Source organism: Saccopteryx leptura, chromosome 6 (genome assembly GCF_036850995.1).
Source record: "Saccopteryx leptura isolate mSacLep1 chromosome 6, mSacLep1_pri_phased_curated, whole genome shotgun sequence".
Taxonomy (NCBI): Eukaryota; Metazoa; Chordata; class Mammalia; order Chiroptera; family Emballonuridae; genus Saccopteryx; species Saccopteryx leptura.
The window spans coordinates 48,982,592-48,998,579 of NC_089508.1; the positions used below are offsets into that span (position 1 = coordinate 48,982,592).

The 15,988-nt window shown below is 42.0% G+C and overlaps 1 protein-coding gene and 1 non-coding gene across 5 annotated transcripts in view; both read left to right on the forward strand.

Annotated features, from left to right (window-relative positions):
• CDKL1 (cyclin dependent kinase like 1) overlaps nt 1-15,988 on the forward strand; it is a 64,967-nt gene that overhangs the window by 23,467 nt on the left and 25,512 nt on the right. For all 4 annotated transcript variants that reach the window (XM_066344118.1, XM_066344119.1, XM_066344120.1 and 1 more), the window contains exon 3: nt 2,956-3,077. In XM_066344118.1, coding sequence (XP_066200215.1) covers nt 2,956-3,077 — 122 coding nt within the window. The remainder of the gene's footprint in view (nt 1-2,955; nt 3,078-15,988) is intronic.
• On the forward strand, nt 6,544-6,650 carry LOC136377773 (U6 spliceosomal RNA). Its single transcript, XR_010746404.1, has one exon. It is a non-coding gene; the product is annotated as a U6 spliceosomal RNA (small nuclear RNA).

Here is a 15,988-nt window from a genome sequence, read left to right on the forward strand (position 1 = left end):
AAAGGAGGGAAGCAGGACACAAGAGACAACTAACTCTGACCTTGTTCTGCAAACACTTCAGGCAGGATCCCGCATAAGAGCCTTTGGGATGGTGGGTCTTTCTGAGTGGAACATTCTTCTGGACATCTTTGTGACCATCACCTTCTCCAGATCTTTTTACATTTGAACCTTATCAGTGAGGTCTTCTCTCTTTTAAATTGCAACCCCTATCATGTTATGCCCCCAACCGACTGTATTTCTTTCTGGAAGGCTTATCACCATCGAGTGTGCTCAAACACAGGGTGGGGCCACAGCCAGTTTACAGTTGTTCATATAGAAAATAATGATTAATAAATAATAGCGCAAAAGTAAACTGTTTTGTGTACTCACAACTATACAACTACATTTGCCCACCCTTATCTGAGCTCCTGACAGCAGAGATTTTTACCATCTTTGTTAAAATTATAACTCCAGAGCTTCGAATAAGCTTCCTTGTCTGGTACAAGGAAGGGTTCAGTATATGTATCAAATAATAATGTATAACAAATGAATATATGAGAATAGGATATTTTTTGCATATATCTTCACATATACTGCTCACAAAAATTAGGGGATATTTCAAAATGAATATTAAGTGATAAAAAAAGCATTTGATTTTTTTATTAAACAAAAACATCAGAAAAGCAAACAAGTCAAAGAAAGTTGTTCCTCTCAAAAACCTATGACCCCAGACTAGCTATGAGAAAAACATCAGACAAATTTAGTTACTGTTAATGTATAAATACTAGTTCATTAATTGTAGCAAATGTACCACACTAAAGTAAGATGTGTAAAATATGGGAAACCAGGTATAAGGTATGTGAGAACTCTCTATATGATTGTCTCAATTTTCTGAAAATCTAAAACTGTTCTAAAAATAAAGTCTATTGAAACACACACACACATATACACACACACCCTTTTCCCCAGCACTCCACTTCTGGAAATATACCTTATATAAATAAAAGCACCACTGCATAAAAATATATGTATAAGGGTATTTATTGCAGCATTGTTTGTATAGGTAAAAAGCCAGAAATAACACAAACGTTCTTTGATAGAAGGGGATGGCTAAATAAATTGTGGTACATTTAAACTATGAAATATTAAATACTTTGCAACTATTAACAAATAATGAAATTAATAGAGGCCTCTCTATTGATCTTCTGACAATGATGTATAAGTGAAGAAAGCAAGCTACTAATTTTATGCAAGTAGATGAATATAGAAAGTATACTACTCACAAAAATTAGGGGATATTTCAAAATGAATATGAAGTGATAAAATATCCCCTAATTTTTGTGAGCAGTGTATTTATTCTCCCCTATTTATTTATTCATTCACTCAATTATTTATTTCTATATATATGTGTCCTTTTGACACACGCCCATCGATGTAGGGTTTGTTTTTGGTTTTGTTTTAGCATTGCCTTACTGCCTGGCACTACATACTTTAGCCTTCTCTTGTATTTTTTCACCGTCTTCCCCATTACACAAACCTTTCATTACTGTTTTTAAAAATTGATTTGAGAGAGAAAGAGAGAGAGAGAGAGAGAAACATTGACTTCTTGTTCCACTTATTTATGCATTCATTGGTTGATTCTTGTATGTGTCCTGACTGGGGATTAAACCCATGACCTTGGCATATTGTGACAACGCTCTAACCAACCAAGCTACCTGGCCAGGGCAATACAAACCTTCGGTCACTCTTTTTTTTTTTTTGTATTTTTCTGAAGCTGGAAACGGGGAGAGACAGTCAGACAGACTCCTGCATGCGCCCGACCGGGATCCACCCGGCACGCCCACCAGGGGCGCCGCTCTGCCCACCAAGAGGCGATGCTCCGCCCCTCCGGGGCATCGCTCTGCTGAGACCAGAGCCACTCTAGCGCCTGGGGCAGAGGCTAAGGAGCCATCCCCAGCGCCTGGGCCATCTTTGCTCCAATGGAGCCTTGGCTGCGGGAGGGGAAGAGAGAGACAGAGAGGAAGGAGGGGGGGGTGGAGAAGCAAATGGGCGCCTCTCCCATGTGCCCTGGCCGGGAATTGAACCCGGGTCCCCCGCACGCCAGGCTGACGCTCTACCGCTGAGCCAACCGGCCAGGGCCTCTTTGGTCATTCTTGATGCCTCCCTCTTTCCTCCCCTCACCTCCAGTCTATCACCACATCCTGACTATTCTCATAACAAAGACTATCTCTGAACAGTTCCTTTTTCTCCACTGGCTTGCCTCTGCCCTGGTCCACGTTCTAGATACACACCTTCAGGCACATCAGATTCACGAGTCTTCCCCGTTTTCCTGTTTTAAAATGTTTTCTCAACCTAGGAAATGTGCTTTACTTACTTATTCACAGTTATCAAGTGCCTATTATGATGCGTGAGGGCCCCATGCTGGGGGTACAACATCATTTTGAGTAAACAAGAGAACACAGACCCTTATGTCAGGGTTCTTACATTCTGTTGAATGTATCTATTCTATCTGTTGACAGCAGAGGACTTTAAACAATCAACTGAGTAATCCTTACTTTGTAATTATTTAGTAAATAAAAAAGATTCTGAAGGACAAATACTTCAGGGGAGCTACCAGCCTTATAGGGGCATTGAATCGGTCTGGGGAGATCAGGGGAGACCGCCTTGGGAAGGGGCATGTCATCTGAGCCTTAAAGGATGAGTTTTTATTAACTAACCCTTTACCCCCTTTTCATTCTTTCTTTCCCAGCCTTCTCATCCCTCTCTTTGCCTTCACCAGCCGCCTGGGTTATAATCGCTTTTCACTTACAAGCTGCTAACAGCTCATAAAGAGAAGTAAGATTATACTGTTTATAAGCTATTTCAACCAAGAGAAAGACTTCCTAAAGGACAAACAGCTTTCCTCTTACTGGATCAAAACTAGAGAAAGCTGTCTTTCACAACTCACATTTAGCACCTTGTTTTTTATGTTTTCAGCAACTCAAGCATCCCAACCTTGTCAACCTTATTGAAGTTTTCCGGAAGAAGCGAAAGCTTCACCTGGTGTTTGAGTACTGCGACCGCACAGTTCTGCATGAGTTGGACAGATACCAAAGAGGGTGAGTAATCCAGCCCTTACTAACAGGAATACAGTGAAACACACCAGGGTTTATGAGGGAAAATTAGCAATGACCCTTTTTCAATTAGGCGAGAACAGCCATTGTCCAGACAGCATACTCTGCTGCTGGGATTGACAGAGGGGGAGTTACCGAAATGATAGGAAGAGATCATATCTAATCATTTTCATGAAGAAAGCAACAGCAGGAGTGTTAGGTTGAACTTGACGTCTTTGCCTAGAAGCTATCAGAGTCTCTAAGAAAGAAAAGGAAGGATATTAGTTATTCTGTGACTAGGAAAGTGTAAGGACTTGGAAATTGGAAGGAATATTCCAAAGACAATGGCTAATAGGAAGTTTATGGCTAAAACAAACTCCGTATTTATCTGAAGCAATCGAGTGTCTGTTTTGTGGTCTTGGTCAGGGCTTCTTTGATTACAACCGACAAAAACCTGGCTGAAACAAGTGTGGGTGAAAAAGACAGGTGTTGGTGGCTGTAAGTAGGAAGGATTAGGGGTAACTTTAAAGGCTTCATTGATCTTATCACACCTTGCTAGCATATGTAATTCTTCTGTGTGCATTAGAAGAAGGTTCAGTGAGCAGGCAGAGCCCTTGTTTGAATAAAAGGGGTCTCCCTTCTCCCTTCCTCTGGTTGAGGGTAGCCCCTTGCCAGGGTGAGCAGAATTCGGGCTGGATTTTGGCTCCCACCCACTCCTCAGCTGGGTGTCTTAAGGCAGAGTGTCGTAGGTGGTGGCTGTTCTCTCTCTCTCAACTCTTCTTTGTATTTATTGGTGTCATTCTGTCTTGCAGACGAGTCTCCCTTAGAAGGTGAATTTTGGAGGATGTGTTTGTGTGTGGGGGGGGGGGGGGGTGTAGGATGGAGAGTGTTAGGAAAGGAAAAATATGACAGAAAGCATCACCACAGGTTTTTATCCACCTATGTAGCCATTCTAGAAGAAAGGAAGTTCTAGAAGAAGGTAGTATCTGCATATAAAGTCCAGTGGAAGACTCTGATGGGCTCAGCTCAGGTGATGTAAACATCCCTGGGGCCAATCACTGTGGCCAGGAGAGGTAGAATAATTAGCAGGCCCTGGGAGAGATGATTCAAAGCAGGTGAGTCAAGGAAGACTTCCTGGAGGAGGCAGCCTTTGGCTTGAAAAGTGAGGATATTTAAGAGAAGTTAAGCAGGAAAGGGTATTTCATTCTCTCCTTTTGCTCGGCTCCTGGGAGCCCATCTTTGGCTGGGGACAATATGCAGAGTGCATTGTAAGTCAGAGTGGTGGAATGATGCCCCATCACATTCACAGTAACTGGCTGGAGGCTGAGGCTCTTTTAACAATGCTTTCAAGCCTTGGTTAAGAGCTTACTCTGCCATGTAGTGGTGGTTATATATTATCTACCCTGAATTCCAAGCAAATGGGATTAAAATGGCTTACAGTTTACTAGTGACCATGGCATAGGCCAGGAGTCCCCAAACTTTTTACACAGGGGGCCAGTTCACTGTCCCTCAGACCGTTGGAGGGCCGGACTATAAAAAAAACTATGAATAAATCCCTATGCACACTGCACATATCTTACTTTAAAGTAAAAAAACAAAACGGGAACAAATACAATATTTAAAATAAAAAACAAGTAAATTTAAATCAAGAAACTGACCAGTATTTCAATGGGAACTATGGGCCTGCTTTTGGCTAATGAGATAGTCAATGTGCTCCTTTCATTGACCACCAATGAAAGAGGTGCCCCTTCTGGAAGTGCAGCGGGGGCCGGATAAATGGCCTCAGGGGGCCGCATGTGGCCCGCGGGCCGTAGTTTGGGGACCCCTGGCATAGGCTTTTTATGTTAATTTACACAACCAGAGAGAGCCGAGAGAACAGACACCTCCATTCAGAAAGTCATTGACACAGAGAAATGTGTTCAAGGGACATGTTGATATTTGCTCTTTTGACAGCTTGGTGGTGACAGTTCAGTGAAACTCATTAGTAAATTACTCATGACTATGTGGTACAAGGGAGGTCTTACAAGAGTTTGATTAGTCATGTTAGACTGAGTCACTTGGAAACACTGATTAGTGGGCGGTTGAAAGCAATCAAGAGTCAGTTATTTTTTGGCATCTAGATAGTTTGAGCAGAAAAAAATAGGATGAGGAGTGACTAGAGTTTTAAAAGCAGACTTTTTTTAAAAAACCTTCATTGGCTAAACTATGTTATATATGTTCAAGGAAATGGAAAAATGTTTTACTGTGGAGGTGAGTTATTTGTATGTACATTCCAGTGACAGTGGGTCATCATTATCCGTGTGACCTGTGGCAAGTTGCCTGCAGGTGTCCCCACCTGGAAAAATGAGAGTTTAGTACCAGGTAAAGTTAAGGGAACTTCCAGCTCTAAGATGCTATGAATTTAATTGATGATCCAACATTCGAGAAGTCAGAAGACTTTGGTTCTCCTCCAGTTTCATATTTGATCTGTTAGATAATATCAACAAAGGATAGTGCTAATGCTGATGCTTCCCTGCTGGTGCCAGTTGGGTCCTCCTTAGGCTTGCACTTAATTCAAGAATGTGCTGTGATCACTGTAGTCACTCTACAGGATCACCCCATTCCCACCAGTTTCCCATCCCACAGAATCATCTGCATTCTAGGCTTCAGGACGTGCTGTTTGCTCAGCCTGGGTGGCCTTACCTTTTCTATTCTGCCTAGCAAATTCCTGCTTGTCCTTCAGACACAGCTCAGGTATGACCTGCTTTGTGATAGCTATCTTACAGCCCACTGAGGAGAGTCAGGAGTGTCTTTCTCTGGTGTCCATAACATCTTCTAGGATCATTTATACTGCATACTCCGTTTGCCCAGTAAACTATAAAATCTTCAAGGGCACGAGCTGTGCCTTCCTCACCTGTGTTGCCCCAGTATCTTCTAGCTTAATTCTTTTTTTTTTCTTTCCTTCTTTTCCAAGTGAGAGGAAGGGAAATAGAGAGAAAGACTCCCGTATGTGCCCGACTGAGATCCACCCAGTAACCCCTGTCTAGGGCCGATGTTCTGCCCATCTGGGGCCTCTGGCAACTGAGCTATTTTTAGCACCTGAGGTGCAGGGTCCATGGAGCCATCCTCAGCATGCCGGCTTAAGTGCTAGTGCTTGGGAGGGGAAGAGTGAGAGGGGGAGCAGGAGGGGCAGGGATATAGAAGTATATCACCGCTTCTCCTGTGTGCCCTGACCAGGAACTGAACCTGGGACATCCACATGCTGGATCAATGCTCTACCACTGAGCCAAATAGCCAAGGCCTCTAGCTTAATTCTTGACATTGGTATATCCCCATTACTTGTGGTGAAATGACCAAATTAGCAAACCAATAAATTGGCACAAAATTATTTTAAAGAGGAATAATCCTAAGAAAGTTTTGATTATTTTTTAGTTTAAACTAGTTACTTTTATTTAAAAATATTAGAACATAATATTGTCAAAAAATATTTTCAGTGCTCGCTTCGGCAGCACATATACTAAAATTGGAACGATACAGAGTAGATTAGCATGGCCCCTGTGCAAGGATGACACGCAAATTCGTGAAGCGTTCCATATTATTAAAAATATATATATATTTTCAGTACACTGCTGGAAGCATTTTTTCCAGAGGGTAATTTGGCAACATGTATTAAAAGCCTTAGAAACATAATCTTAGACTGAACAATTCTACTTCTAATAATTTACCAGGAGAAAATAATTGAGTATATGTGTTAAGATTTACTTATAAAAGTGTTTATTGTTGCCTGACCAGGCAGTGGCGCAGTGGAGAGAGCATTGGAGTGGGATGCAGAAGACCCAGGTTTGAGACCCCGAGGCCACCAGCTTGAGCGCGGGCTCATCTGGTTTGAGCAAAGCTCAGCAGCTTGGACCCAAGGTCACTGGCTCAAGCAAGGGGTTACTCGGTCTGCTGAAGGCCAGCGGCCAAGGCACATATGAGAAAGCAATCAATGAACAACTAAGGTCTCACAACAAAAAACTGATGATTGATGCTTCTCATCTCTCTCCGTTTCTGTCTGTCTGTCCCTATCTATCCCTCTCTATGACACTCTCTCTGTGTCCCTGTTTAAAAAAAAAGTGTTTATTGTTAAAATATTATTTATAATGAAAAAATTGTAAACAACAGAAAATGTCCGATAGAGGGTTGGTTAAGTAAATTATGGTATATCTTTACAATGGCATACAGTGGAGCCACTAATAATTATGCTTGTCGCCAAAAGATGCATTGACAAAAAAATGTTCATGAATGGTTGCAAAATGAAAAAAAATGCTGTAATAAAAATACATATTTTAGCCTGGCCTATTGTGGTGCAGTGGATAGAGCATTGACCTGGAATGCTGAGGTCTCTGGTTCGAAACCCTGGGCTGCTGGGTCAAGGCACATACAACATGCAAACAATGAACAACTAAAGTGAAGCTACTATGAGTTGATACTTCTTGCTCCACCCCCTCTCTGTAAAATCAATAAATAAAGTCTTTTAAAAATATATATATTACATTTACATAGATCTTATATATTGGTAGAAGAAAAAAATAATTCATATATACATTTTTAATAGTGATTCTCTCTGAGTTATAATCGATATAGATGTTTTTCATTTTATTTGTTTTAAAAAAATATTTTCTCTTTGTTCCATGTATTACTATAATAATGTTTTCATTAATAAAAATTATTCTTGCCAGCCTAGCCAGTGGTGGTACAGTAGATAGAGCAGTGCCCTGAGACACAGAGGTCCCAGGTTCAAAATCACACGGTTGCTGCCTTGAGCACAGGCTCACCAGCTTAAGCATCGACTTGCAACTTGAGCATAGGATCATCAATGAACAACCAAAGTAATGCAACTACAAGTTGATGTGTCTCATTTCTCCCTTGCTAAAAAAAAAAAATTATTATTGCCAAATCAGGTTCAAAGACTTATTTCTACTTTGAATCTAAAATGGACATTAATTCATCTTCTTAATAACATGTTTGTAGTTTCTTGTATTTTTTTTGGAAAGCTTTTGGAGAAGATTCAGATTTATGTTGAGACTAACAAACCAATTGATACCAGGAGACAGGAATACTGCTACACTGACATAAATATGTATCTGTTATAATTCCTAGTGCTGTATTTCTGTTGTTCATATGTGCCTTCATACAAGCATATTACCATTCCTTATCTTCTGCAGGTCTTAATATGCTTTGTACTTATAATTTTATAAACTATTGGTTGGTCTCTCATATTTCAAAGTTTCGTAAGTGACTAGTTGAGGCGTTCTCTCCTCATTTTCCTGCCCCTGTGTAAATGCAGCCAGACACAATACTTTACTGATTCTTTCCTGGGCAGATTCCATTGCCACCAGTTCCTCCTCTGACTCTAATGTACTTTATTCAGAGAACATGTGGTGGGAAACTGTTGTCACTACAAGTTCTCAGTTTCTGACAGAATTCTAAATCTTTACAAAACCCTAAAAATCTTCTTTTTTTCAATTAAAAGTGATATATTATAAGAAAAATGTTTCAAGTATCACAGAAACATATAAAAATAGATATAATCAGTTAGAAAATTTATATTTATTTTTATGCACATATTTAAGTAGATTATACTATACATACTGTTCTGCATTTTTAAGTGTATTTCAAAACTGTCTACCTATTTATGTATATTTACTTTTGTGTGTGTATATGTGACAGAGATGGAAAGAGAAACAGAGAGAGAGACAGATAGGGACAGACAAACAGGAAGGGAGAGAGATGAGAAGCATCAATTCTTTGTTACGGCACCTTAGTTGTTTATTGACTGCTTTCTCATATGTTGTTGACTAGGGGACTACAGCAGAGCAAGTGACCATTTGTTCAAGCCAGCGACCCTGGGCTCAAGCCAGCAACTTTGGGCTTCAAACCAGTGTCCTTTGGGCTCAGGCCAGCGACCATGGGGTCATGACCCCAAGCCAGCAACCCCATGCTCAAGCTGTATGAGCCTGTGCTCAAGCTGGCGACCTCGGGGTCCTGAACCTGGATCCTCCGCATCCCAGTCTGATGCTCTATCCACTGCACCATTTCCTGGTCAGGCTATACATATTTACTTTTATATTTTTAAGTGGCTATGTGGAATTTTCATTGTACAAACATACCATGATATGTATCATTCCCCCATTGATAAATATTTAGGTTGTTTCTAGTTTTCTACAGTGAACAACCACTTGCATAAATATTTCTATAGAATAAATTTCTAAGAACATATTATTTCTACAGAAGCTGGGCAGCGCTTTCTTCCCCACCTTTGTTGTAGTCTTGGGTAGAAATGAAGCTTTGATGAATATGGATTGTTTGGCTTCTTGTAATGCCACATGGATTAGAAGAGCAGTTGTAGCCTGACCAGGCGGTGGCGCAGTGGATAGAGCATCAGACTGGGATGCGGAGGACCCAGGTTTGAGACCCGAAGCTCGCCAGCTTGAGCGCAGGCTCATCTGGTTTGAGCAAAAAGCTCACCAGCTTGGACCCAAGGTCACTGGCTCCAGCAAGGGGTTACTTGGTCTGCTGAAGGCCCACGGTCAAGGCACATATGAGAAAGCAATCAATCAATGAACAACTAAGGTGTCGCAAGGTGCAACAAAAAACTAATGATTGATGCTTCTCATCTCTCTCTGTTCCTGTCTGTCTGTCCCTGTCTATCCCTCTCTCTGACTCTCTGTCTCTGAAAAAAAAAAAAAAGTTGTAAAAACAACAGCTGCTGTATTGAGAATGCTGGGGGAAGAACCATGTTCTTTCTTTCTTTCTTTTTTTTTTTACAGAGACAGAGAGAGAGTCAGAGAGAGGGATAGATAGGGACAGACTGACAGAAACAGAGAGAGATGAGAAGCATCAATCATCAGTTTTTCGTTGTGGCACTTTAGTTGTTCATTCATTGCTTTCTCATATGTGCCTTGACCGCAGGCCTTCAGCAGACCTAGTAACCCCTTGCTCGAGCCAGCAACCTTGGGTCCAAGCTGGTGAGCTTTGCTCAACCCAGATGAGCCCGCGCTCAAGCTGGTGACCTCAAGGTCTCGAACCTGGGTCCTCTGCATCCCAGTCTGATGCTCTATCCACTGCGCCACCGCCTGGTCAAGCCCATGTTCTTTCTTCATCATCTCTTTCATCTCTCATATCTCAGAAGAAATTTTAAAAAATCAGTTTGATCTCTTCACTTTCACATAGCAGTTGTTTATGTTTCTGTTCATTTTAATTTTGTTATCAGGATATTAGGATCACAGTCCATCCTTCCCCCAAAAATTGAAAGGAGAGACATAGATCCTTTCTGGGAGTTATTTTGTGAAATCAACACATAAATGCATCAGGGCAGAAATAAGGAGAGCAATCTTTTTTTCCCCATCATGTTGACATACATTATTATATTAGTTTCAGGTGTACACTGCAGTGCTTAGACATTATATAACCTACTAAGTGATCATCCTGATAAATCTCGCACCCATCTGACACCATACATAGTTATTAGAATATTATTGACTACATTCTCTTTGCTGTATCCCTATATACCCCCATGACTATTCTGTAACAACGAATTTGTACTTCTTTATTCCTTTACCTTTTATTCCCATCCCTCTAACACTCTTCCCATCTGGCAACTGTCAAAATGTTCTCTGTATCTATGAGTCCACCATTTCTGTTCTGCTTGTTTGTTTATTTTGTTTTTCAGATTCAATTGTTAATAGATATGTATTTATTGCATTTTATTGTACATATTTTTATATTTTTATTCTTCTTCTTAAAAAAGACCCTTTAATATTTTATATAATACTGTTTTTGTGGTGATGAACTCCCTTAGCTTTTTCTTATATGGGAAGATCTTCTTTTAAATTTTTAAATTTTATTTAGAAAATTAACTTTAACAGGGTGACATTGATCAATGAGTACATAAGTATCAGGTAAATATTTCTATAGCATTTGAACTGTTGATTATGTTGTATACCTGTCATTTTCTGTCACCTTATATTTCTCTCTTTACACCCTTCTCCCCAGCCCTTTCCCCACATCCCCGTCTCCCTGGTAACCACTTCATTTTTATCTATGTCCATTACTTTCATTTTTATATACCACCTATATGTGAAATCATACAGTTCTTAGCTTTTTTTTTTTTTTTTTTTTTGCATTTTTCCGAAGCTGGATACGGGGAGGCAGTCAGACAGACTTCCGCATGTGCCCGACCGGGATCCACCCGGCATGCCCACCAGAGGGCAACGCTCTGCCCATCTGGGGCATCGCTCTGTTGCATCCAGAGCCATTCTAGAGCCTGAGGCAGAGGCCACAGAACTGTCCTCAGCGCCTGGGCCATCTTTGCTCCAATGGAGCCTCGGCTGCGAGAGAGGAAGAGAGAGACAGAGAGGAAGGAGAGGGGGAGGGGTGGAGAAGCAGATGGGCGCTTCTCCTGTGTGCCCTGGCCGGGAATCAAACCCGGGACTCCTGCATGCCAGGCTGACGCTCTACCACTGAGCCAACCGGCCAGGGCCCTTAGCTTTTTCTGTTTTATTTGTTTTATTAATATAATGTTCTCAAGATCCATCCATGATGTAAATGGCAATATGTCATCATCATTTCCTATGACTGAGTAGTATTCCATTGTATATATGTACCACATCTTCTTTATCCAGTCCTCTATTGAGGGACACTTAGGCTGTTTCCATGTCTTAGCCACTGTGAATAATGCTGCTATGAAAATGGGGGTGCATGTATCTTTGCATACTAATGTTTTCAAGTTTTGGGGGTAGATACCCAGTAGAGAGATTGGAGGGAAAATCTTTATCTGTCCTTTGATTCTAAATGATTGCTTTGCTGGGTACAATAATCTTGATTATAGGTCCTTGCTTTTCACCACTCTTAATATTTCTTGCCACTCCCTTCAGGCCTGCAAAGTTTCTGTTGAGAAATCAGCTGACAATTTTATGGGAGCTCCCTTGTAGGTAACCAACTGCTTTTCTCTTGCTGTTTTTAAGATTCTCTCTTTTTCTTTAACCTTTTACAGTTTAATTATGATGTGTCTTGGTGTGAGCTTATTTGGGTTCATCTTGTTCGGGACTCTGCAATTCCTAGAATTTTATGTTTATTTCCTTCACCAATTTAGGGAAGTTTTTTGTTATTATTTTTTCAAATAGGTTTTCAATTTCTTACTCATTCTTCTCCTTCTGGCACCTTCACAATGCAAATGTTGATATGCTTAAAGTTGTCCCAGAGGCTCCTTACACTATCTTCACATTTTTGGATTCTTTTTTCTTTTTGCTCTTCTGTTGGGTGTTTTTTTGCTTCCTTATATTTATTCCAAATCACTGATGTGATTCTTGGCTTCATCTACTCTACTATTGATTCCCTGTAAATTATTCTTTATTTCAGTTCGTCTGACTGGTCCTTTTTTATGCTGTTGAAGTTCTAAATTTATTGAGTATCCTTATAAGTAATGTTTTGAACACTGCTTCGAGTAGATTGCTTGTCTGCATTTTGTTTAGTTCTTTCACTGGAGTTGTTCTTTCATTTGGGACATGTTCTTTGTTCTTTTATTTGGAACATGGTTCTTTGTCTCCTCATTTTGGCAGCCTTCCTGTGTTTGTTTCTGTGTATTAGGTAGAGCTGCTACATCTCCCAGACTTGGCACAGTGGCCTAATGTAGCAGGTGTTCTGTAGGGTCCAGTGGCACAGCCTCCCCAATCTCCCCAGCTGGGTACTCGAGGTACATCCCCCCTGTCAGCTGTGTACACCCTCCTCTTGTAGTTGAGCCTTAATTGCTGTTGGCATGTCAACAGGAAGGATTTACCACCAGGCCAAACAGCTGCAAGGACTGACTGTGACCACTAACCACTGACCTCTGACCACTATGGTCATCTGTGCTGGGGTTCACCCCACAGAGCAGGACTTATTTCATCAGGGCTCTGGTGTCCTCTGAGTCCACTCCTTGAGTGTCGCTTCTGGAGGTGGTTGGGTAGTGGTGCTTTGACATGGTCTAAGCTGTCCACTAGGAACACTACTCTGGAGCCTCCTGATGGGTGCAGGCCAAGGTCAGCACCACCTGTTTTCTGCTTGGGGGGGCCACCCAGCATGAGCTACAAAGTGATCTATCAATGACTGTTACTAGTGCTGGGACTTGGGCCACTTAATGAAGACATACAGAAGTTATGGGGATGTTAGTGTAGGCAGCTAGTTATATATTAACAAAAGAGAAGGAATTAAAGGAATTAAAGAAGAAACCACATCAAGATTGGTAGGCTTGGCCCTGGCTGGTTGGCTCAGTGGTAGAGCGTCGGCCTGGCGTATGGGAGTCCCGGGTTCGATTCCCGGCCAGGGCACATAGGAGAAGTGCCCATCTGCTTCTCCGCCCCTCCCCCTCTCCTTCCTCTCTGTCACTCTCTTCCCCTCCCACAGCCAAGGCTCCATTGGAGCAAAGTTGGCCCGGGCGCTGTGGATGGCTCTGTGACCTCTGCCTCAGGCACTATAATGGCTCTGATTGCGGCAGAGCGACACCCCAGATGGGCAGACCATCGCCCCCTGGTGGGCATGCCAGGGTGGATCCCGGTCGGGCGCATGCGGGAGTCTGTCTGACTGCCTCCCGTTTCCAACTTCAGAAAAAAAAAAAAAAAAAAAAAAGATTGGTAGGCTTGCCTAAGCCTAATTAACTCTGGAAGTTACAGCTTCAGACACCCCAGAGGACAGCCACATCCTCCATCAAATGGATGCTAATCCCCAGTAAGGAAGAATAATTGACTCTCAAATCTCCCCAGGGGACAATTGGCCTGAGCCCCAGACTATGAGGGGGTAGAGAGGGAGGAATAAAACAGTAGGGAAAATTATGTCTAGACTGAGCAAAAGATCAGATTGGATAAGGAACGCAAAACCCCCAGAAGATCCAGAAAAGGGATTGGTTAGGTGGAAGACCCAGCACAAGCCTGTGAAGGATTAGGAAAAAGGTTGTTTGGTTTGAAAGAAAGCCTGCTCTTTCCCAAGCCCAAGATAATATAATCAAAGCTGAACAAAGGCCTGGTGTGTGTTCACTCATTTGTTCACACACTCTCTCTCAATAGCAGCCTTGTGGACCTGACAGCCACATGGGCCCAAGTGCAGCCTTGGCGGAGGATGTGCAGATAGAGAAATGAGACACAGAGAAGTTCTGCATCTCTGGTCCCTAATCTTCCTGGGCTTGGTGTGGACAAGTGTGGGCTTATAGCCCCAGAGACTGGACTTCTTCCACAGCGGGTCAGAGTTGAGCCTTCTGGTCATGGATGAAACACTGGCCACCTTTGTTTCTGTTCTAGTAAACTTTACCACTACACCCATCCTCTTATGCGTGGGTCCCCAAAATTCTTTTCTTGTGACTCCATAGAAGAACCCCATTTCCACTGGCAACAGGGACTTCTCTTCCAGGCACTGGAACCAAGGCTGGGGGGCCTGGTGTGGAGCTGGGACCCCTTGCTCCTCAGGGGAGACCTCCACAGTTGAGCTATCCCTCCTAATTTCTTCCAACCACGTGTGGGTGTGGGACTATTCTGTTCCATGTCTCCATCCCTCTTACCAATCTTGGTGTGGTTTCTTCTTTAATTCCCTAGTTGTGGGACTTCCATTCAGCCAGATTTCAGGCAGTTCTGAATAATGGTGGCTCTGTAGTTCAGCTGTAATTTCGATGTGGTTGTGGGAGATGAAGAGTACCACATTTACCTGTGCCACCATCTTGGCAGGAAGTCTCCTGGAAAGCAATCTTAAAGAGACAGCATAGTTGCCCGGCTTGTTCAATTTGACTGATTGCATGTTTTTTGTTTTGTTTGTTTGTTTTTACAGAGACAGAAAGAGTCAGAGAGAGAGATAGACAGGGACAGACAGACAGGAACAGAGAGAGATGAGAAGCATCAATCATTAGTTTTTCATTGCGCATTGTGACACCTTAGTTGTTCACTGATTGCTTTTTCGTATGTGCCTTGACCGCGGGCCTTCAGCAGACCGAGTAACCCCTTGCTCAAGCTAGTGACCTTGGGTCCAAGCTGGTGAGTTTTTTGCTCAAACCAGATGAGCCCGTGCTCAAGCTGGTGACCTTGGGGTCTCGAACCTGGGTCCTCGGCATCCCAGTCCAGCGCTCTATCCACTGCGCCACCCTCTGGTCAGGCTGATCGCATGTTTTATCTAATGACTAGACCCTTGTAATTTGGAGGTGGGTGGAATTAAGCTCTCACAGCCATGTGACAGCGACCAGTCAAACAGCTACTTTTCCCTTCTCTCAATTTTTTACTCACCAAACACCATCTGATTATAAGTTGACTCTTTTTATGGAATTGCCTGCAAAGAGAGTGTGATCTGGTACTCAGGATTTGGACATGGATGAAAAAATTGGCATTATGTTGTTTTGTTTTTCAATCAGGCAGTTAAATTTGTTTAGTGTTCTCATCTGCCCCTTTGAAATGGGTACTGTCTCAGTGTGCTGACAAAATTAGGTGTCTGTGTCTGCAAACCTGAAGACCATTGTAAATGCAGCCAATCTACTGGCTGCTTTTCTAAACAAAGTACCACAGGCTTCATGTTACTGTGATGAAATTACCAGTTTTCCTCTCAATTCTATTGTTCACTTAACAATAGACTTAACATAGTCTTTCATATGTATTTCTGTGTTTGTTACAACATAATCTTTAGATTGATCATTGATTATTATAATTTAAGATTATACATGTAGTTACATTACTATCTAACCATTCTTCCATTGTTGATATTGAAGCCATTTTCAGTGTTTGGTTGATAAGTGTTTCTGCTATCAAACTCTCCCTACAATAGATGTTTCTGCCTTTGCACTTTTCCCTTAGAAGTTCTCAAAACGGGATTATTGGGTCATAGGGTTTGCCAAACTGAACCATTTTACTTTACCACCAATTATGTGGATTTATAGTCATGATATTGGC